The sequence below is a fragment of the Tyto alba genome, unplaced genomic scaffold (genome assembly GCF_018691265.1).
Source record: "Tyto alba isolate M040663 unplaced genomic scaffold, T.alba_DEE_v4.0 Super-Scaffold_30, whole genome shotgun sequence".
In the NCBI taxonomy this organism is placed as follows: domain Eukaryota; kingdom Metazoa; phylum Chordata; class Aves; order Strigiformes; family Tytonidae; genus Tyto; species Tyto alba.
This window is the reverse complement of record NW_024881305.1, coordinates 3,945,717-3,966,244: the sequence shown is the minus strand read 5'-3', so window position 1 is coordinate 3,966,244 and position 20,528 is coordinate 3,945,717. Positions and strand designations below refer to the sequence as shown.

Here is a 20,528-nt window from a genome sequence, read left to right as displayed (position 1 = left end):
TTTTGTTCCCAACTCCGCTGGAGCGTCCTGGGGAAAGCTTCTTCCCACACACTCCCCCCCCCCGCCTCAGTTTCCCTAATTGGTAAATGAGGTTCGGCTGCTTGGGGCGATGCCTGGAGGTGCTGGGATCGGAGGTGACAGCGTCACTGCTGTCATCAGCCCCGAGAGGGACAACATAAACCCGAGGTTTCCAGCAGTAGCAGCTCTTCCCAAATGGGCCAACCGGGGGTTTGCTGCGTTTGCTCCGGCGCTGTGTCCCTGCAGGGTCCCCACGAGGATTCATCCTTGTGCAGAATGTCCTGTAGGACCCAGCGGGACATTTTGAAAGTTTTTTTTTTGTTGTTGCTGTTGTTGTTGTTTTTATTTTTTATAACACTGCTGTGTTTTCCTGCATTTAAAAATTTTAAAAGTGTACAAAAAGAGGCAGCAATCGCTCTGGAGCTCGGCTGGAGCCACGCAGCCACCAGCTCAAGCCCAGAGCTGAACCAGCTGCCCCCCCCCCCCCCCGCCCTCCCCAGCACAGAGCTGGAGGGGGGGGGTGTGTGTGTCACCACAAGCTGGCACTTCCCTCAGTCACCACTTCCCAGCCATGCTGGGGGTCCGGGTGACAGCTCGATTTTGCAATCCAGAGCTACGGCTCCGGGTTCCCAGAACAGGGCTGACTGAACCCACGGGACAGCCCCGGGTGACTCTCCACGTCCCGCTGCTCTCCTGCCGGGGCGATGCCATAACCCTGCTGCCATCGGGGCTGTCTCCTCCGCTGCGGTGCGGCATTTAGCGTGGCAGGGGACGAGGGGAAGGTGCTGAGATGTCATCGCTGCGGCCACACGTAAAGGAAACAGGTTGGGAGGGGGGAAATGAGGCAGCCTGGGGCACAAAGCGGGACTGGAGGGACCCGACGTGCTCAGGATCCTTCTGAAAGCTCCAGCCTGAAGCCAGGGTGATGGAGAGGATCGTACAAGAGCTGAAGAATCGGTGTGTTTTAAAGCCAACTTGTTGATTTTGTTTGTGCCTTTTAAATAACCCTTCCAGGAGGAACATTCCTGCCTGCACCCTACAGCGGCCCTAAAATCCCAGTGCTGGAGCTGCGTCCTCCTCTGAGAGCCAGCCAGCACCATCCTGCCCACCCTGCACGTCACAGAAAGCAGGGACCCCTACACAGACAGAACCCTGAGTACTCCCTGCCCGGGCAGCAGTGGGTGCGTGGGGTGCAACACAGGGTGCAGATGTGGGGTGCAGCACGGGGTGCAGCCATGCAGGGCCACGCACCCTCCTCCCCGGCCGCAGCGCTCCTGCCACAGCCAGCCTTCCTCTGTGCATCGTTTTTACTGAGGGTGAAGCACCGGTTGGCACCGCGACACCCCATCCCCAGGGGGGCCACCCCGGCGCAGGTCACCCCGCCAGGAGCCAGCGGCTGGATCATTTCCTTCACCCGACACCGCTCCGCTGCCCGCAGCCCCAGCAGGACCCAGCCAGCTTTCCACAAAGGTTCATTAAAAGCAGCGTCCAAGCACAGAGCTGGCCGGGCTGGTGACGGCGAGTGGGGCCGTGGGGTGTGCCGGCATCGCCGGCCTCTGAGGCAGTGTCTGTGAGTCACACCGGGAACACGCCAGCCCCACGCGCTGCCGCCGCACATTCCTCCCTGTTTACCTGCTCAGACACCCATGAGCCCGGCCCTGCCAGGGCAGAGGCACCTTCGCTCCTCCCGGGCGGCCCCCGGGGACGTGGACACACCGGACAAAGGTGCTTGATGCAAGAAGGACCCAGCAGCCCTGGGATTGCCTTGAACCTGGGGAAGGAGGAGGGTGGATGCCTGGGCGGGTGATGCTCTGCCTGGGGGAGGACAGAGCTGGGATCCCCGGTGCCGTGTGCTCGGCTCAGGCCATGAGGCTGCACAGCCGGGTGGGGATTAGCAGCACTTTTCCTCTGTGCTGACAACTCGGCTTGATAACGCACCAAAAAAAAAAAAAAAAAAAGTACTTGGGAGGCTGAGTCACTGCTTTGGTGGCCCAGGATGTCCCCCCTGTGCTCCCCTGGCTTTGCGGGGGGAAAGGAGCTTCCCAGGGCACTCGGGCTGGCAGACACCCAGGCACGGCGGGAGCTGTGCCACGCAGGAAGGTGCTTTGTAGGTTTTTTGGGCCCGGAGAACAGCAGGGCTTTACCCACAGTAACACCGGGGCTGTGGTGCTGCCTGCCCCATGGGCCATCCTGCTGAGCCTCCCACACCCCGAGCGGGGACACCCCCGGCCTCAGTGGCACAGCACTGCTCCCCCTCCAGAGGAAAAGGATTACACCAAAAGGATTCCACCTTGCAAAACAAGTCTGGGCTCTCCTTTTTTTCCCCGCCAGCCCTGTCCCTTTGCTGTAAGGCATGCTGCCCCTGTACCTGCTCCTGGTGCCCCAGGGCTCTGCACTCTCCCTGCAAGCCTGGGCAGGATATGTCCCATCTCGGCACAGCATGATGATGCCTGCCAAGCCGGCCTGCCTTCTGCTGCCTGGACCCCGACTTACCCCCCCTCTGCTGTCCCCCTGCCACCTCCTCGCTGCCTCCTCCCTTTGGGGTTTCTCTCCTGCCGCCATCCCACGTTCATTCAGATGCAGGAGGCAAAATTTGGCGAGCGCAGACCGAGGGCAGCCACGGCCCAGCCCTCCCCGACCTCTCCGTAGCACGCTGTGCCGCGGGGACAGTTCGAGCACGTCACTGGCAGCATCCGGAGGGGCGAGCGGCTCAGCCGGCCTCGCCGCCGCTCGCCCACGAAGGTCCCCGAAAAAAAAAAACGTGCCGGTGCTTTGCGCTGCTGTTGCCCCACAGCGATGAACCAGAGTCCAACACCCTCCGTCACTGTGGGGCTGCTGGGTGCTGGGCATGGTGGTGGCTCCAGCCCCAGATCCGTCCTGGAAATCTCAGGGGATGGAAGCGAGCAGGAACGTGCAAACGAGTCTGGTGAGGACTCTCACGGGGGTTACAATTTGCTCAGCAATGCTGGGTACCCAGCATGCTGACAAGAGCGTTTTCCACAAAAGCAAGTATTTTTTTTTCCCCCCAAAGTGTTGTCCCCTCTACAGAAAACTCCCCTCGAGCAGTTTTAGCAAGGTGCTGGAGTGGGCAGGAGAGGGGCTGGGGGGTAGCCTGCAGTGGACAAGTTAATCCTGAGGTAATTACACCCGGATTAATCCTGTGATACACCCAGGACTGCTGCACCCCGAAGAACACTGTGGGAGCCGGCTGTATTTTGGAAAACAAGGCCATTTCTGTAGGTGTGTGACTGTACTGACCCACATTCACAAACCTTGGCATCAGCCACCGCTCCGAGCTCCTCTGCTGCCAAAGTAAATCCACCCAAGTCCTCCCAGCTCCCGGCTGTGTCTCGGGCTCCTTAGGGGGAGCAGGGCCTGTTCCCCATCACCCCCAGGTCTGCTGCTCCCCCTGAACCCCGTAACTCCCCACTGCCTGGGCTGGGGGTGGTGTGGAAGAGGGGGGCAAAGATTAAAACCTCCCTGGCCTTCCCGACTCCAGCGAGGATTTAGTTCTAAAGCCTCGACTTTGCAGTTCAAAGAGGGTTTTGCAACATTCCCGGCATTTATCCCTCGGCAAACCCTGTGCAGTTTTGAAAGAAAAATAAATAAATAAGAGAAAATGCATGCAATCCGAAAACAAAAAAAAAAAAAAAAAAAAAATCCAACCCCAAGCCGCAGCATGCGGTTAACCTGCCATGAATGGGACTGTAGATTTCGGCTGTGTCTCAGCACAGAGCCCGGCTGTGCAGACTGAGCCGTGTTTGCTTAGGGTCCAAGCCATAACCCCCTGATCTGTCTAGTATAATTACCAGTCGCTGGGCGCACACAAAATCTCTAAACAAAATAACCTTCTCAAACCCTTCTGTGCGAAGCAGGCGGAGGGGGAGGAGAGGCGCTGCCTCACTGGGTTCGCAGTGAATGACCCCACTGTTTTAGATTTTCTGCTAAAAGATTTTGATGAGTCACGAGCTATTTCTGTAAATAATAAAAAAAAAAAAAAAAAGGAAATGGACATTAAAAAAAAAAAGGGGGGGGGGGGGCCCGTGAACATTCATCTTTTTGAAGATGGAAAAAATTAAAGACTTCCCCCCTCCCCTCCGTGACACGCTCGGTCCCCGGGGGGGAGTTGTGTGCAAGTGCTGTTTTTAGGGGGGGGCAGAGGCACATGGGCAGGGGTGGGAGCATCGTGCCGTGCACGTTGGAGCAGCTCCACTACTGCCACCCCCCCACGGCTGCTGGGGACCACGGCTCGGGGGGGCTCGATGGCACACCCCCCCCCCCCCCCAGTGCTGGGGGGTGAGCTGGCCATGTCCCAGCCGGGCAGGGGACTGAGCATCACCACGGCCTTTTGCGAGGAGGGAAACTGAGGCAGGAAGAAGTGCATTGCAGCCCTGGCTGGAGCCGTGCCGGGGTTCCCCACCACCCCCCGGGGCATGGGGGCGGCCGGATCCTGCCGCAGGCAGCGACGCTGTGCGCTCGGGCTCGCCAACAAGGTCCCCTTTGTCCTCCCTCCCCATCCTGTGCTGGGGGGACCTGCAGGCCTGGGGTTGATATTCCAGATTTCTGCGCAAATGGGTACAAACCAAGGCTTTTGGAGAGGTTGAGGTGGCAAAAGTGGGTGCTTACACCGAGCCAGCACCCATTCCCCCCATTCCTGGCCTTTTTCATCCCGGCTACTGAAATCACGGTTATTCTTCCCGCCACTTTTTGAGACCCCTGGTGCAGGGGGGCTCACAGCCCCGGGCCGCAGCACATCACAGATTGTGCCTTGCTCCGGACACAATGTGACGCTGGTATTAAATCAGCCGTGGTCTTTCCACAGGGAATACATCACTGTCTGAGTGGCAAGAGGAAAAATAAATCAGCTGCCTGCAGTCAAAGTATATTCAAGGGCTATTCTTACAGGAATTTGCCTATACTCGACCAGCAGCCCCCATGCCAAGGGTGGGCTTGGGACCCCCAGGTGCTGCCCCTCCTGCAGCAGCCTCCAGCCCCACGGGAAAAGCAAAATGGGTGCAGAAGGGAGACTAAAGCAGAGAGAAAACCCACAGCAGGGCCCGTGGGTGGGTGGCCATTGCAGAGCTGAGGGCTCTGTGGGTGCCCTCTGCCCGCACGTGCTGTTTCGGGACCCCTTCTCAGCCCTGGTCCTGGGGCGGGGGATACAAGGGCCAGTGACCCCCCCCAAGACACCAGCAGCTCAGGGTGGGGAACAGATCATGGAGCAAGAACTATTTGGCTGCATCCCTTCCTGGCCCTGGTTGCTGCAATTCCTTAATGCTCATTTAAAAAAAAAAAACAAAACAAAAACAAAACAAAACAAAAAAAAAACCCAAAAAACAAAAAACAAAACAACCAAAAGCACTCTCTCTTTCTTTTTTGTTCTTTTTAACTATTTGAAAGCCGTGCTGGCTGTGTGCATCCAAGGCAGTGACTTGATCCCAGAGTCAGGGGCTCCGCTCCTGGCAGAAAACCCCACATCATGCTTCAGGGTGTGCGAAACTCCCACCGATTTAGGGCAAAGCATCGAGCTAGTCAGAGAGGAGGGTGGTATCTTCATGGATGTAGACATTAGAGCACCCAGGAGGGAAGAGGAGGAGAGGGCTGGGTGCCTCTTGCCACCGTTTTCTGGGTGCATGGAGGTGCTCCGCACCCAGGAGCTGAGGGAAGGGGTTGGCTGGTCCCCGTCTCTTCCCCCATCCACATACTGGTTTAGCAATCAGACTCAGAAAGCTTTCATGTCCATAGCAAAAAAAAAAAGAAAAAAAAAAAGAAAAAAAGTTTCTAGTTTAAAAGTTAAAAGCTTTTTCTCCAAGTGTTAAATCAATCAAAGCCACATGCTCCCCGAAGTGATCGACAGCCTGCGCCCAGCCGTGAGCCCCCGCGCACTCCCCATGGGAGCTGGGGGGCTGGCAGGGGACAGGGACACCGGCCTCTCTGCATGGCTCGTGCACCCATGGGTGCTGGCTCAGCCCCCCCCCCCCCAGGGTGGGCAGCGAGGGGCTGCCCGAGGCACGTTCAGTGCACCCCAGGAAGCCACCAGCGAGCTGGCTGCGGTTCAGAGAGCCCTGGAAAAGGGCCATTGGAAAAAAGATTAAGCAAGTTTGGCCGAGACGAAGGAGTGGAGGGAAAGGGGATATAACAGTCTATTAATATTGGCAGGGTCTAGACACAGATGGGAGCCAGCCATTTCGCTGGGCTGCGAACTGTGGGGCTGCGAGGCGGCTGGGGGCCGCAGCGGCGGCCGAAATCTGCTCTCTGCCCTGTCCCGTCCTCATCCCTGTCCCCTTTGCTGCTGCAGCTCTGGCCGGGACTCAGAGAGAGAGGATATTCAAGGAAAAAAACAATGCAATGGCCAAAAGTTCCTGATGGAGAAGCCCTGATGCCCTGATGAAGTTGGTTCCCTGCGGGGAGTGCCAAAACCTTGCTTTTTTGTTTTTAAAGAGCAGACACCGAGGCTGGCCCTGCTTTTGGAGCCTCCACGAGCACCGAGCGCTTCTGAATAAACCTCCAGCCCTCCGGCTGCTGGGAAGCTGCCTCCTCGCTCACCGCTGTGCTGGGGAGAACCAGGCTGTCACCGGGGCTGAGCCGTGGGCTCGACGGTGCTGGGAGCCGCGTGTCCGGCTGCCCGTGGGCCCCACAGCACGAGGGAGCGTGGGAGGCTGTGTCCAAGCTGGTGGGAACCGCTGCCGCTGCTGGGTTTAAGAGGCCTCTGAAGAACAAGGACATGGATGTGTTAAACATGCGGTGGAGGGGCTTCACTGCAGAACTGGTCTTAAAAAATAATAAAAAAAAAAGAGATTAGAGAAAAATTCCCTAAGAGCAGTGGCAAAAATTCTCTCACCTACTAATTATTAACTTGTAAATAATTATTATTATTCATTTGTATGGGAAGATCTCCTATTGTGGTAACTCCAGCAAACCTCCAGCAACTCACCCTTGTTCCAGCCTTTAGGAAAACCCTTCTCATCTCAGCAGGATGGAGCAGGGGCTGTTTAGTGAGGAAGGGGAGGGACAGTCCTGTCTGAGCTGCTGCTGTGCTTTTCCAGGGGCCACTGCAGCCTCATCCCATCCCATCCCGTCCCATCCCATCCCATCCCATCCCATCCCATCCCATCCCATCCCATCCCATCCCATCCCTGCCACAGCTGCCAGAATCCACCAGCACGAGCCGGGTGCTGCGGAGGGCTGGCAGGGCTCTATCCTGCAATCAGCACATCCAGGGAAATTCCAGTACTTCCCAGGTTTCTGGGAGGCAGGGAGCAGTGTGTCAGCACCCGGGGAGGTTGTGGGTCCTGGGTGGGTGCTGCTGGGTGCCCTCTCCATGCCTCTGCTGCCCCGGGGCTTGGAGGGGATTGAACTTGTAGAAAAAACCAAGCATCTCCCAGCTCTCCATCAGCCAATGCAGCTCTATGTGGTGTTTGCTGGTGCTGGCAACGAAAACCCCTGGGTTTGGCAGCTTATGACAATCATACAGCTCCCAGCACCACGACCGTCCGGCTCCCAGCACCCGCAGATGTGGGGCTCGGCCGCTGCGATGCCACCAGCAGCATCAGCAAACATTCTGCGGGCAGGATGTGACCCCAAGGCTGGCCAGCTCAGCAAACCCACCCGAAACAGGAATTTCTGCCAGTCTCCCGAGTTCACCTGGTGGTGCTGGAAGGAGCGAGCTGGTGAGGGGTAGATATAAGGACCTAAATTTCCAGGGCCGCTGTAGCCCCCCCAGCTACCCCAACACTGACAGAGCAGAGCAAGTCACTTCTTGTCCCTCTGACACCCAGGCTGACCATCGCTCCCTCGCTGCTGAAGAGCCTACAAGGATTAAAAATGCAGATTTTTTAAAATAAAAATCAATAATCGTAACAAAGCAGCCAGCACAGCAGCATGATAGGTAATTTATTTTATTGCATTTTATAATGCCATTGTCCATACAGATTACATGCAGCTAGATCTACTGTACAAGGGTTTACCGTCTGCCAAAGCAGACACACGGAAGTTCAGAGTACAAATACACAGCAATGCTATTTCCTTTATACAGCACGAGGGATGCGGCAGTGAAGGCGGCGGCGGGAGAGAAAGGGTCACTTTGTACACATCCTCCCTCCCCTCCGCCCTCCAGCCCCCTCGGACCTCGGACCTCGTCTCACCTCCCCAGCATCACCTTCCCCCCCAGCGCCAAAGAGGATGGAAAAAAAAAAAAAAAAAAAAAAGGGGTAAAAAGGTTGTGGCAGGGTTGGCGCTTCCCCAGAGCGGGCGGGGGACGGGGATGTCCCCAGCCTGGGCACCCACCTGGGTACCCCCGGGGCCATCACGGGCAGCTCTGGGGTGTGGAGGGTCCCCCGAGCCCCTGGCTCTGGCCTGTCCCTCCTTTCCCCAACACTTCCAGGACAAAAACCTAGATCCAGGGAGATCCTCTTGGGGGGTGAGGCTGGCCAGGTGTGTAAACAAAGCAAAGAAACCCTTTGGTTTAACACAAGTTTGGCTGCTGCTTTCCCTTCGCCTCCGCTGGCCTCCCCAGCAGCCCCCCAGTGCTACCAGCACCCTCTCCCTTCGAGTACCAGTTTCCGACCCTGACAGCTCTACCCATGCTAGCTATTTGTGGGGGGCAGAAAAAATCATTGGCAAAAAAAAAGGAGAACATGGAAAACTGAGTAATCCGTCAGTGAGAGATACCAGAAAAATGCCTTTACTTACAGAGAGGTGCCCAAACCTTCCCCTTGCAGAACTGCCCCGGGGGGGGGAAAGAAACAGAAAATAAGACAAAAAAAGTCCAGAAAAAAATCCAAAAATAACAATTTGTGTTGAAAGGTTTAAACCCAGTATATATATATCTCAATATATACAGACATACATTTCTGCCACACATTGCGTTTGGTCCTTTAGCCTTCTTTCTCCCCTCTCCCTGCCTCTGGGCGTATGTTTGAGGTAAGACACACAGAATTTTGTAAAATTCAAACCAGCAAAAAATAAACCAGAGGAGTGAGAGGGGTGGGCACGGGGGGAGGCTGGGAGGGGACACAGTACCTGGGTTCGGATGGGACCCTGCAGAGGCAGCCGGGCTGGGCGGGGGGTAAGAGAATGAATTAAATTTACCCCTGAGTATCAAACCGGGCATGTTTCCCGTGAAATCACCCACCGTGATTCCCGTTTCAGCAACGGCCGGGGAAGAGGCATCACCTGGAGCCACAGGATTTTCCAAACCTGTGCATGTGTTTAAAGAAAAAAAACTCCTTTATATTTATATATTTATTTATATATATATAATATATATATAGTGCTCTTCGGAGCCAGGATGGCAGCTAAAGACCTATAGGAATATACGGTGCGGAGGGGAAGGCGCCAGGTTGTCCTTGTTGGGCCTGGGGGTGATGGCGTACGGGGGTTTTGGCTGGACCCGGGAGGCATTTTGGGGATGTCTGTACCTCTGGAAAAGCTTGAAAAAAGAAACAAATCACACCCCGAGCAGGAACCGCAGCAGGAGCTGGAGGGTTGGCCAATGCTGGGTGAGCTCCGTGCCTGGACTGCCTTGGATTTTGCCGAACCAAATGAAGAAACCAGGGGGGCTGCACAGCTGCTAAAAAAATGGAATTTGAAGAGCCTGAGGAAGGCGAGGGGAAAGGCCCCATGGAGAGCAAAGGAAGGGGAGCAGCTACTGAAAGACACCCCCCCCCCCGACCCAGGGAGGGGGTCTGAACCCACACAGAGCTCACAGCCCCGTGGATGTGGGGCAGGACCCGCCAGCAGATCAGCCCCAGCAGCGGGTGGGTGCCGGGGCCCGCAGCACCCCCCACCCGCCGGCGCGCTGGCCCGCAGCCCTCCCCGCAGCCCTGCGAGCTCCGTGCCCGCACACATCGGGCTGCAAAACCTCCCCCCTCCGTGCAAACGACAAAACTACACCAGTACAAGGCCAGGTTGAGGCCAGGTCGTTCCCTCCCCAGGGTGTCCCAGATATGCTGGAGCAGCACGAGGGGTGACACCGGGTGCCGGTGCTGCCCTAAGAGGCACAATTACCTCCCACCCGGGGCAGATGCAAACCAAAAACCCAAAAGCCTGGATGGAGGCAGGCAATCCCCTGCCGAGGGTGAACCGTGGCTGAGCAGCAGCGGAGGGGGGGGCCAAGGGCTGCACCCCAACATCCACCCCGGCCATCCCTCCCTGCTCCTTTGTAAAAGTAAAGCAGCAGTGCGTGACACTGGCCTCCCTCCAGCAACACTCGCCTGCGGCAGCTGTAAACTTGTTTAAAACAATAACTTAAAATGAAAGGACTGGGGGAAAAAAAAAAAAAAAAAAGGATAAAAGGAAAAAAAGGAAAAAAAAGGAAGAAAAAAAAAAGGACAAAAGGATAAAAAGAAAAAAAGGAAGAAAAGAAAAGAAAAAAAAAGGAAGAAGAAAGAAAAAAAAAGGGGAAAAAAAAAAAAAAAGAAAGCAGATGGGGAAAATACACGGCGCCTCCAGCCTCGCAGCTCCTTTGGAGGTACAGGGTGGGGATGGGGCTGCACCCCCACGGCAAGAGATGGGGTCCGGTTTGTGCCCCCCCCAGCCCGGGCAGGGTCTTTGGTGTCCGGCAGAGCCCGGTGGGGGCCGGCAGCAGCGGGGACGGGCCCCGAGAGGCCGGAGGGCGAGGGGAACCTCCCCGCCCGGTTATTGCGGCGGCGGCGCGGGGAGAAACACGGGTCGAGTGGAGACACCTAGCGAAGGCCGGCACGGCACGGCGAGCACCCGTGGGGCTGCGGAGGGCAGGTCTGGCAGCATTTTCTGGGGTTTTAGGGAGGGGAAAGAGCCCCTCTGCAACACCAACCAGGGGAGGGATGCTGGTGACCGCCCCCCAGCCCGGTAATAGCCCCACTGGGTCTGCGCATCCCCCCCCGCCCCCCCGGCGACGGCTGCTCCCCGAGGGTCTCAGCATCCCCTGGATGGTGTCGGGGTGGCACAGAGGAACAGGGCTGGGGGGGGGGGGTTTGCTCAGCATGGGGGAGTCAGGGACCCCTCCCTGTCTTTGCAGCCACCTGGGTATCAAGGATGCAACAAAAAGGATGATCCGAGGGACGGGCTCACCCTGGGGGCGCATGCCACAGGGAAAAGAGCCCCCTGGGGATGTCACAGAGGTGATGAACGGGGGACAAAAAAAAGCACACACCAGTCCCCCTGCCCCCCACCCCCCCACCCCCTGCCCCAGACCCACAGCTGTGTGTTGCATTTACAACCCAAACTGCAGCTCCTGGGGTGCCGGCGCCAGGACCCCAGCACGGGGCTGGGGGCCATGTGCTGGGGCAGTGACGCAGCCCCCACCACTGACGTCTCAACCTGGGGTACCCAGGGACAGGGAGGGACGGAGCAGCACTCAGAGCCGCTCTGGGAGAGCCCAGAGCTGGGCTCAGAAACAAGAGCAGCTCCACACCCATCATAGCAAGTGCCCCAAGACCCCGCTGAGTGCCAGGACAGCCAGTACCAGCCTGGCTGTGCCAGAGAACGTGCTGGTCCCCGAGGCCAGCACGGGGCACCGGGGAGGCCATGGCTGCCTGCCAGGAGAAGCCCAGCGCTGGGTACCCACATCACCACCACAGAAAGAAAGAGCAGGGAGAAGAGGGGTGTTTGGTTGTGTTGTTCTCGTTATTATTAATATTTTTTTTTTTTTTTTTTTTTTTTGGCATTAATACCATCTGTTCACCTGAACTACGGACCTTCTGTCTCTAGAAATCTTTTGGTATCTTCCCATCTGGACGCACACGCACACAAAAGGATAACAAAAAGAAAAAAGAGGAAAGCAGGAGCCCCGGCGACAGCGGGCTCGGCTCACTGGCCACGGCCAGGTTTGGCTACCACGGGGCTTCACCGGGGTCGGCTTTGCTACCAGGAGGATGGCTGAGCAGTGGCTCACCGCCGGGCTCTGCCCGCGCCAGCTCCTCTGTGGGTGACCCCAGGAGGAGGCTTGGTGGTGGTGGATGCTGCCTCCCCACACCATTGCCCATCCCTGGAGACCCTGCCCCGGTTTTGGAGGAGGAATCGGGGCACGCAGAGGGGCTGGGAGCCTTTCCCTGAAGTTGAAGTGGGGCCATGGGCCATCCCAGCATGGGCTGGGAGAGGTGTCACCCCGCTGCAGCTGATGTCGAGGAGGAAGCGGGGAGCTGTGTCCTCGCTGCCTGGCGCTGGTGGTCGGCTGGGGATGGTTATCACTGCTGGGTGCCACCAGCCCCCCCACCAGCAGGGACTGGGGGGCTCGGGGAGGGAGGCTGCTCTGCTTGCCGGGCAGTTTAGCAACGTGCTGGAGGTGACAAGGCAAAGGGGACACAGTCCCACCGATGTGCCGGTCCTCGTCCTTCCCCAGCTGCAAGACAACGGTGCAAGCCCGACATCCAGACCGTGGTAGAGGACTCGCCCCCGTTTCTGCTGTTTCTTCCCCCAAAGGTGGGTGGAGGCAGCATGTGGGCAGGGTCCACGGTCCCTCCTAGTGCAAAACCCGCTGGGGGACGGAGAGATGACAGCGGGCTCCTGTCATCACCTTCCCTCCCCGGGGCGGTTGCTGGCGGAGGCTCGAGCATCGCTGGGTGACGGAACACCGCAGGGGAAGAGGGGACAGAGGTGCCCTCCCCTGTGCCCATCGTGCACGGGGAAGGAAGGAGGGACCATTTCGGACAGAAACAACCTACCATCCTCGTTCACCAGTCACTAACCAAGGGAGGAGGGGAGAAAAAGTCCAGCTCTTGGGTTTTTGCTTCTCGTGTCACGGGATGTCCCCCGCGGCAGAGGTCGGTCAGTCACCGGGGGCTGCAGCGCGGGGCAGTGGGGAGCGTGAGGGACGCGCCGTCAGCAACAAGTTGTTGCACCAAGGAAACCTTTTTGCTTTGTGGAAGTGCCTTTAAGAAACAGGTTAACGCCGAAGGTCACCTTGGGGGAGGTGGGAGCCATCACTTGGACTCCGGCCAGGAGGGTGGGAAGGGTTTGCCCCTCGGTGGGGAGGAGGAAGGGGTCCTTAGGACAAGTCTTCCACCGGCAGCTCCTCCTCCAGGTCCCTGTCGTCGGGAATCGTCACATTCTGGTTGGTGGTGGCCATCAGCGAGACAGGTCTGCTGTCATCCTCTGCCTCGGCGGGTTCCTCCTTCACGTGCACTGGATGGCTGCGGGGAGGGAAGCCTTCAGCCTCGGGGAGCCGGTCCCGCTGGATGCGACCCCATGAAGTTCTCAGCTCTCCCCCTCCCCATCCCTGCGCTGCCCCTCGCCCACAGGACAGGAGCCACGGGAGGCGACAAGCGGCTCCCAGTGCCCGACGTGCCGCTGTCCCTTAGCTCCAAACCCTCCGGCAACACCCACCAGCCCCATCCCTCATCCCCTCTCCCCCGGCCAGGCTGACCTGTACTGCTGCGGGGACAGGCGCGGGCTGTTGCTGCCGTTGCTGTTGACCTGCTCCACGGTGCTGCTCACGTCGTCGTGGCCCACGTGCAGCATGCCGCTGGCGGAGCTGGTGTTGATCATGGTGGGGCTGTTCAGCAGCGGGAAGCTGCTCTCCGCCAGCGCAGCCTGTAACAGAAAGTGGCAGCAGCTAGAGGCACGGAGGATGAGAGACCGTGGTGGAAAACAGGACCGCGGCGCGACGAAGGTTTAGTGCCCGCCGAATCCCTGCCAGGGACGGGGCTGCGTCCTTACCTGGTAACTTGCATTAAGTGCTCCGTAACCGAGTCCTGAAATCATGTTTTTGACTAAAGTCGGACTCCTGCAGAAAGAGAGAAAGCAGAATGATGCACGGCTGAGCGCTCCCGGCCCGGGGATGGCAGGGGTTTGGCGGGTGCGAGTGCGGCTCCCGGGCTGTGTCCCGTGGGAAAGGACCCACCCTGTCATCTTTGGTGGCCTTCGCTTTTGGTACTCGTGCTCGTCGACGGTCCAGACGGCTCCCTTGACGTTCTCCACGCGCACGAAGCACTTGTGCAGGCTCAGGTTGTGGCGGACGGCGTTCTGTGGGCAGAGCGGGCAGGAGAGCTCAGCGGCACAGCCCTCACCCTTCCACCTGGACCCTTCCTCTTCCTCCCCATCCTCCTCCTCACCCAGCCCCTGCGGGTCCCCACGCCTCCAGGCTGTCCCGGGCTGTCGGCTTGTGTACAGCCAAATCCCCTGCAAAGCCACCCGGGGATGCTGCAAATGCTCAATCACACCGTCAGCCCCGAGAGGGTTCAGGAGCCGAGTCCCCGAGCCACACGTGGGACATGACCCCGTTTTCTGGGCCTTGGCTGGACGCCGGGGAAGATGGGGACAGTGTGGGACAAGGGACAGATCACACCAGCAAGGACCCAGGAACGGAGCCACCCTGTCTGCTGCAGCTCACTTGGCGATGCTTGGCAAAGCCAGCTAATCTTTTCCTTTCTTTTTCTCTTCCCCCCACCCTCCCTTTTTGGTCCTTTCCCTCCCTTTCTTCTTTACATCGACCATCTTTACATTTCTAAATGTAAAATAAAGAGACACACACGTAGGCAGACAGCGCAGCCCCGAGAGATACCAGCTCCCTTTTCCCCTTCCAACTCCCTGCCATTTGCTACTGCCCCTATTTCATTACCAATTTTAATTTGCCTCTAATTAAATCCTGTGTATTTTTCCGACTCACTTGCTAATCCATGAGGGAGGCAGGAGGCTGGAGTGGAATCTCTCCGAGCTATAATTACAAAGGGCCTAATCACGCCGGGGCTCTGCCTTTGAATAAATTTCCTTGCATTAAGGTTCTCAGATTCTCTGCCTTGCAAATGAGAATGACCCCAATTTCAGGAAGTTGGCCTCGGAGGGGTTTTTTTTTTTATATATTTTTTTTTTTTATTTCGAGTCCTGATTCGTGATGAGAGACTAATTCGTTACGCTAAAACATTAACAGCAATTTAAAAGGTCGAACGGTGGCTGTATAAACAAAGGAGCCGGCCAACACAACAAGGCAAAAGGAGACACAAGGACTGAACCCCCCCACGCTGGGAAGTGTTAGAGTGCCTGGAAACTCATCAAATTGCGCTGTCCCTCACTTTTGCTTTTTGATTTAAGGACAAAACCAAACAAAGCTGGGCTCCTTCCCTCATCCTCCATCCATCCATCCATCCATCCATCCATCCATCCATCCATCCATCCATCCATCCATCCATCCGTCCGTCCGTCCATCCATCCATCCATCCATCCATCTTCCATCCATCTTCCATCCATCCATCCGTCCATCAGCCACTGCCCTGCACCCGCTGCCCACCCCAGTGTCCCCAGCAGTGCCATCATGTCCGGTGCCACCACGCTGGCCCTGGTGAGCGCCGGGTCGCACGCTGACAGGCAGCGGGGACGGGCAGGCTCCTGCCCCTCTCGCTGTTTGGCAGAGCCAGCCCGAAGGGGAAACTTTGCGAGCGGCTCGCTGGCTCCCGGGAGCTGGTTCCTGGGGAAGGAGGTTTGGGCACGGTCAGTGCTGTTTGATGTGATTTAGGCGGGGGGGGAACTGGGAACCCCTGGGCCGCACCAGGAGGCTGCTGGTGAGCAGCCGGCCCGGCTCCTCGGGCGATGCTCGGTGCGGTGTAGAGCCAGGTCCCTCGTGCCAGCCCAGTGCCATCGCCGCTCACCAAAAGCTCCATCTGGGGGGGGAGAGGCATCCCTCGTCCTCAAACCCCGTGCTGGCATCACCCAGAAAGGAGGGTCCAGCTTGCACCCAGCACCACACAGACAGATGTCCCGGGGAGCTGGAAATCCTGGGGGACCCCAGACACCGCTGTGCTCCTGGCTCAGCAAGGGAGCAGGATGAGCCCCTGGTCCCTGCTCTGTCCTTGCAGCGTCTCTGCAAAATCCCCGCTCCCTGCCCGAAGTCCAGCCGGGGCTGGGTCCTGCCACTGCCCTTGAACCCCTGTCCCCTGGCGAGCAAACACAGGACTTCCTCCCCTGGCCGGGGCCGGATCCTGCCCCGCACTCCCCTTCCTCCTTCCTGTGGGCGCAGGGGACTCCTCATCCAAACAAAGCCCTGATTAAAGGTGAGAAGAGTGGCAAAACCGAAACCTTTTCCTGCACGCGGAGCCGCAGCCCCAGCCCAGCAGTGCCCACGTCCCCCCCCGCCACCCCCTTGGTGACACCCCCTCTGCTTCAAGGCACCGGCGGGTGTGTGTTTGCAAAGGCAAAAGTAGAGATAAAAATAAATCCTGGCATGGGGCAGGATGCGATTCAGCATCACCAGAGCCTGGGACACCCCGCCCCTGGTGCTGGGTGTCGGGCAGGGTGCTGGCCCCAGGACACGGAGGTGCCAGGCGAGACCCCCGACGTGGGAATCCTCCCACTCGGCATTGGGGGTGGGTCCCCTGCCTCCTCCTAACGTGGCTTTTGTATTTCGACAGTGTTTGTTCAGTGTGAGACTTGGCTGCTCTGTTTGCTTCTCATCTTTGTCTTTTCTAATGATGTTTGCTTTACGCCCCCGGCCCGGCTCCCCATGCCGTGCTGGGGGTCTCCCTGTGGGCCCCCACACAGCACCATCGCTCTGCCCCACCATGGGGATGGGGTACCCACCTTGGCCCCCGGCACCCCTGCCCCATCCTGGGGTAAAGCTACAGCAGGAGACGAGGGAGAAGCTGCAGCAAAAACGGTGGTTTTCCAAAGAGTGGAAATACATTATTTTTTCATGCATGTTCCCCCTCCTTCTAAAGAAGCCTGGCCTTGGACACTGAAAGTTGTGAAGGGAATCACCCCCCCCCCCCGACTCTTTTTAATTCCCTGCCATTGCTTTTAGTGGCAGAACAGGGAAAAATAGAGAGCAGCAAAAAGGGAACCAGAGGGGCTGGGGGATGCCCCTCTGAGACATCAACTCTGCCCATGGGTAGCACAGGGTGTAGGGGAGTCACAATGAAAAAGCTCCAAAACATTTATTCCTTTCAGCTAGTAAAAGGAAAGAAAAAAAGACATTTTCGCATGTCGTTATCTCATTCCACAGATGGGGAAACTGAGGCACGGAGCAGGTAAAGTGCTGCCCTGGGCAGCCCCCGCTCTGCTCTGGATGGTGAGACACCGTCCTGGGAACAGCGCCGGCCGCTCCGGGCTCTCTGCCCCGACGCTCCCCATCACTCCCCACCCACTCTCCCCAAATCTGGGGTGTCCCCGGGGGGCCCGGCTGGGGCCACGGCGGGGGCCAGTGATGCTCCCAGCGATGCGGTGACGGCTTGCAGTGCCGCACGAGTGCCGTGAGGGGGACTCCAGACCGACGCCAGGCCACCGCCAGCACCAAAAATGGCCCAGGCACCTCTGACCGCTCCTGCCCGGCTCCTGCCCCCTGCCTTCCTCCCGCTCGGCGCGCGGGGATGCTCAGGACAGGCCGTGCCAAAGCCAGGGGCCATCCATAAAGCTTTGGAACCAAAATGCCTGTTATTCACCCGAAGTTTGCTGCGGAGAAACAAACCCTTGCTACGGCCAGCTCTGATCTGCAGCAGCGACACACGGGGGCCCTGGGCTCCCGAATAACTGATTCCTCCTTAATCCTTTCAAAATGCACCATCTTGTTTGCATCTCACTTATTCTAATATTTTTTTTTTTTTCCAAGTGTTAGCTTCCCTCTGCCACTTCTCACTGCCCTGAGCAGGAGGAAGCTGTGTCTCAGTAAATACATGCAGCAGGAAATAATAAATAAATCTTCGCCAGTCGGGGCAGTAACTGCTGCTTCCCACAACTTCTGAGATGCATTTTCTCAGTTCTCAATTTCTAAATAATCAAGGGGGGGAGCAGCCTCGGCACCCACGCACTGCCCCAAAATTCACACCCATCAGCCCAGGCCAATGACAAATGGCTCCTGGGTGCCAAAAACTTTCAATACCTGCCCGTACAGCGCCGTGTACCGGGTGAGGGGAGCTGACGGGGCACAGGCACCCACTCAGGGTCTCGCAGCGGAGCCACGGGCGCACCCACTGGCTGAAGGTCCCTCCAGCCACCACCACCCCCCACGAACCAGCACCCACACCCCCAGCCACCGCCGAGACCCGGCCACCACGGCACCTCCCGCTCGCAGCGTGCCACCCGCCCCCGGGTTATCATTAACCTTATTTGCTATTTCGAGTGTCTCGCTCTTTTCTCTGCCCTTTTCCCGGCGATGCTCCAGCCCCGGCTCTGCAGAAAGCCCCGCGTTTCTACAGCGTCGTATCCTACTGCATGGGCGACGTGTCCCCAGAGACCAGGGAGGCATTTTGCCGGGGAAAAATGCGGGATTTAGCCACCAAATAGTTTCACGCACCATCTCAGAGCTGTGCAATGAACTGGTCCTTTACCACAGGTGCCCCTCTAAGCTGGAGCATCTCCCGTAGCAGGTAGCCCCGGGTGGGATGAGGTGAGCCCTGGGTGGGATGGGGTGAGCCCTGGGTGGGATGGGGAGAGCCCTGAGTGGGATGGGGTGAGCCCTGGGTGGGATGGGGTGAGCCCACAGCTGCTCTCACCTTCCAGGTGGCTGTGTTCCTCCGGAAATAGGCAAACATCCGCGTGAACCAGTTATAGATTTCGTTCAACGTTAGCTGCCTGTCGGGGGTCTCCAGGATGGCCTGAGAAACCAGAGAGGGGACAAGAACATCACCCGCAATGCCCCAGTGGGGTTCAGTGCCCATTCTGTCATGAGGCAGGAGGGGCAGAAATGGGGGTTCAGTGGGTATGTGGGCTCCCCCAGGACTGAGAAAGGGGGGGGGGAGCGCAGCTTTGCCTGAGGTGCCCCACGGGCAGGTCTTGGGGTGCAGAGCTGAACCCCACGGCGTGAGGAGTCACTCACCTGCCGGATGAGCGAGGCGTACGTGAAGGGCGGCCGGACATCCGCGTTTTTGTAAAACTCATGATTCTGTGCAAGTTCTGGAGGGGGGGGACAAGAAACGGGGGGCGGGGTGAAGGGACCCACTCTGGGACCTGGGGACCGTGCGATGGAGGGTGCTGAGCCCCATCCCGGAGCTCACCTGAAGATATCGGGGTGCAGAACTTCTCCGAGTTTCTCCTGCGGATGGGCCCCACGTTGTGTAAAGTGGAAGAGCTGATGACGGAGGGGCCCTGCCGCAGGGGGGTGATGGGCGCCGTGGCGGAGGTGGGGGGATGAGGTAAGCCGTCGGGGAACGTGTCGGAAGTGCTCTTGGAGAGGGTGGCACTGGAGACCAGGTTCAGCTGCACGGACAGGCGGGAGGGAGGACGGACGGTTGGGCACCGGCGTGGGGAAGGCAGGGGCTGGGAGAGCCCCCGGCACGCCGGGAGCTCGGCGGGGCTGAGCCGGCTCGTGCCGCGAAACGGGCAGCGAAGGGCTTGCCGGGCTCGGCAGCGATGGGATGCAACCGTGGGATGGGATGCAATCACGGGACAGGACGCAACCACCGCCTGTCCGAGCTGGAGGAGCAGCCCAACACGCTGACACAGGCTGCGTTTCGCTCCCGCCTGCTGCACAAGGGACCCCGTTATGTGTGCTGGAGTGTGGTCGGGGCACGTCCGACCCGGGGTGCCCGTCCAGCCTGGCCACGCAGGGCTGTGGTGATGGTGGGCAGGGCAGGGAGGGGACAGCAGCCGGCAGCGAGGGGAAATGGGGGGAGAGGGGGAGGCTGCGGGGACAAACAAGAGCAGGAGAGTGACGCACGCTTACAGGTTGGCTGAAAGGCTTTGGCTCTGAAGGTCTCATGTGAAGATGGGCCATCATTGCTTGGAGACGCTCGCTCTCCTTTGCCAGCTGTGGGAGGCAAGAAGCAGAAGGGAGACAGACAGTCAGGCAGTGCTGGCAGTTGCCCACAGCCCGGAGGAGCTGCCCACCGAGCCCCCCAGCCCCGGCTCTGGGCGGGCAGCATCCCCGCAGGAGTCACCTCCTGCCTGACGCTGAGCCCTCCCAAGAGCCCCAGTGGGGCCGTGGCTCCGTGGGGGGCTGCGACACCCATCGTGGGGGGTACGGGGGCCGCCGCTGCTCCGGCTCCGTGTGTGCAGTCGGATGAAAAATCTATGGTGAAACGGAGTCATTTCCCACGCCTTCAGGCTGCCGTCCACCAGCACGGCCCCGGCCCAGCCACCCACCGCAGCCCTCGCTCTCCTTCCCAGGTGCTCTCATCCCCGTGCCTGCCGTCCCCATCCCCTTCGCCCTCCTCCAGCCTCCACTGCCTCCCGCTCACCGGCAGCTCCCTGTCCATCTGCCCGTCCCTCTGTCCGTCCACCCATCCACCCGGACGCACAACATCGCTTTAATTGCACGCTCCCGCCTGTTTACTCCCCAGAGTGCGGAGAAGGGTGAAATATTCACTGTGGCACCAGGAGAGATTTTGAGCCCGGCGGAGGCGATGGGATCTGACACCCGCTCTCTTCCCATCACTTTCCCTTTCCACCACGACCCCTCAAGCTCAGGGCTCGGCCACATCCCCATGTGCTGCCCGCTCCCCACCAGCCAAGCCCCCTCCCCGGGCGGGCGCCGGAGCCAGGAGTTGGGCGAGGAAGGAGTTAAAAGCAGGAGCCAGAGCAGAGTTTGCTGCAAGTTTGGAGCAGCTCAGATGCTTTTGCGCTGTCGTGGTGCTCATTAGAGCTGACAGGTCTCCCCTCGTGATGCA

The 20,528-nt window shown here is 58.8% G+C and overlaps 1 protein-coding gene across 8 annotated transcripts in view; it reads right to left on the bottom strand.

Annotated features, from left to right (window-relative positions):
* Positions 1–11,211: 11,211 nt before the first annotated feature.
* FOXP4 (forkhead box P4) overlaps positions 11,212–20,528 on the bottom strand; it is a 62,465-nt gene continuing 53,148 nt past the window's right edge. For 6 of the 8 annotated variants that reach the window (XM_042800113.1, XM_042800112.1, XM_042800116.1 and 3 more), the window contains 8 exons: positions 19,580–19,669; positions 18,918–19,119; positions 18,740–18,816; positions 18,417–18,518; positions 13,841–13,962; positions 13,657–13,723; positions 13,364–13,530; positions 11,212–13,130 (listed from right to left, as the gene is read on the bottom strand). In XM_042800113.1, coding sequence (XP_042656047.1) covers positions 12,986–13,130; positions 13,364–13,530; positions 13,657–13,723; positions 13,841–13,962; positions 18,417–18,518; positions 18,740–18,816; positions 18,918–19,119; positions 19,580–19,669 — 972 coding nt within the window. In that variant the 3' untranslated portion in view covers positions 11,212–12,985. The remainder of the gene's footprint in view (positions 13,131–13,363; positions 13,531–13,656; positions 13,724–13,840; positions 13,963–18,416; positions 18,519–18,739; positions 18,817–18,917; positions 19,120–19,579; positions 19,670–20,528) is intronic. The other 2 variants (XM_042800117.1, XM_042800118.1) reach the window with 1 other exon arrangement.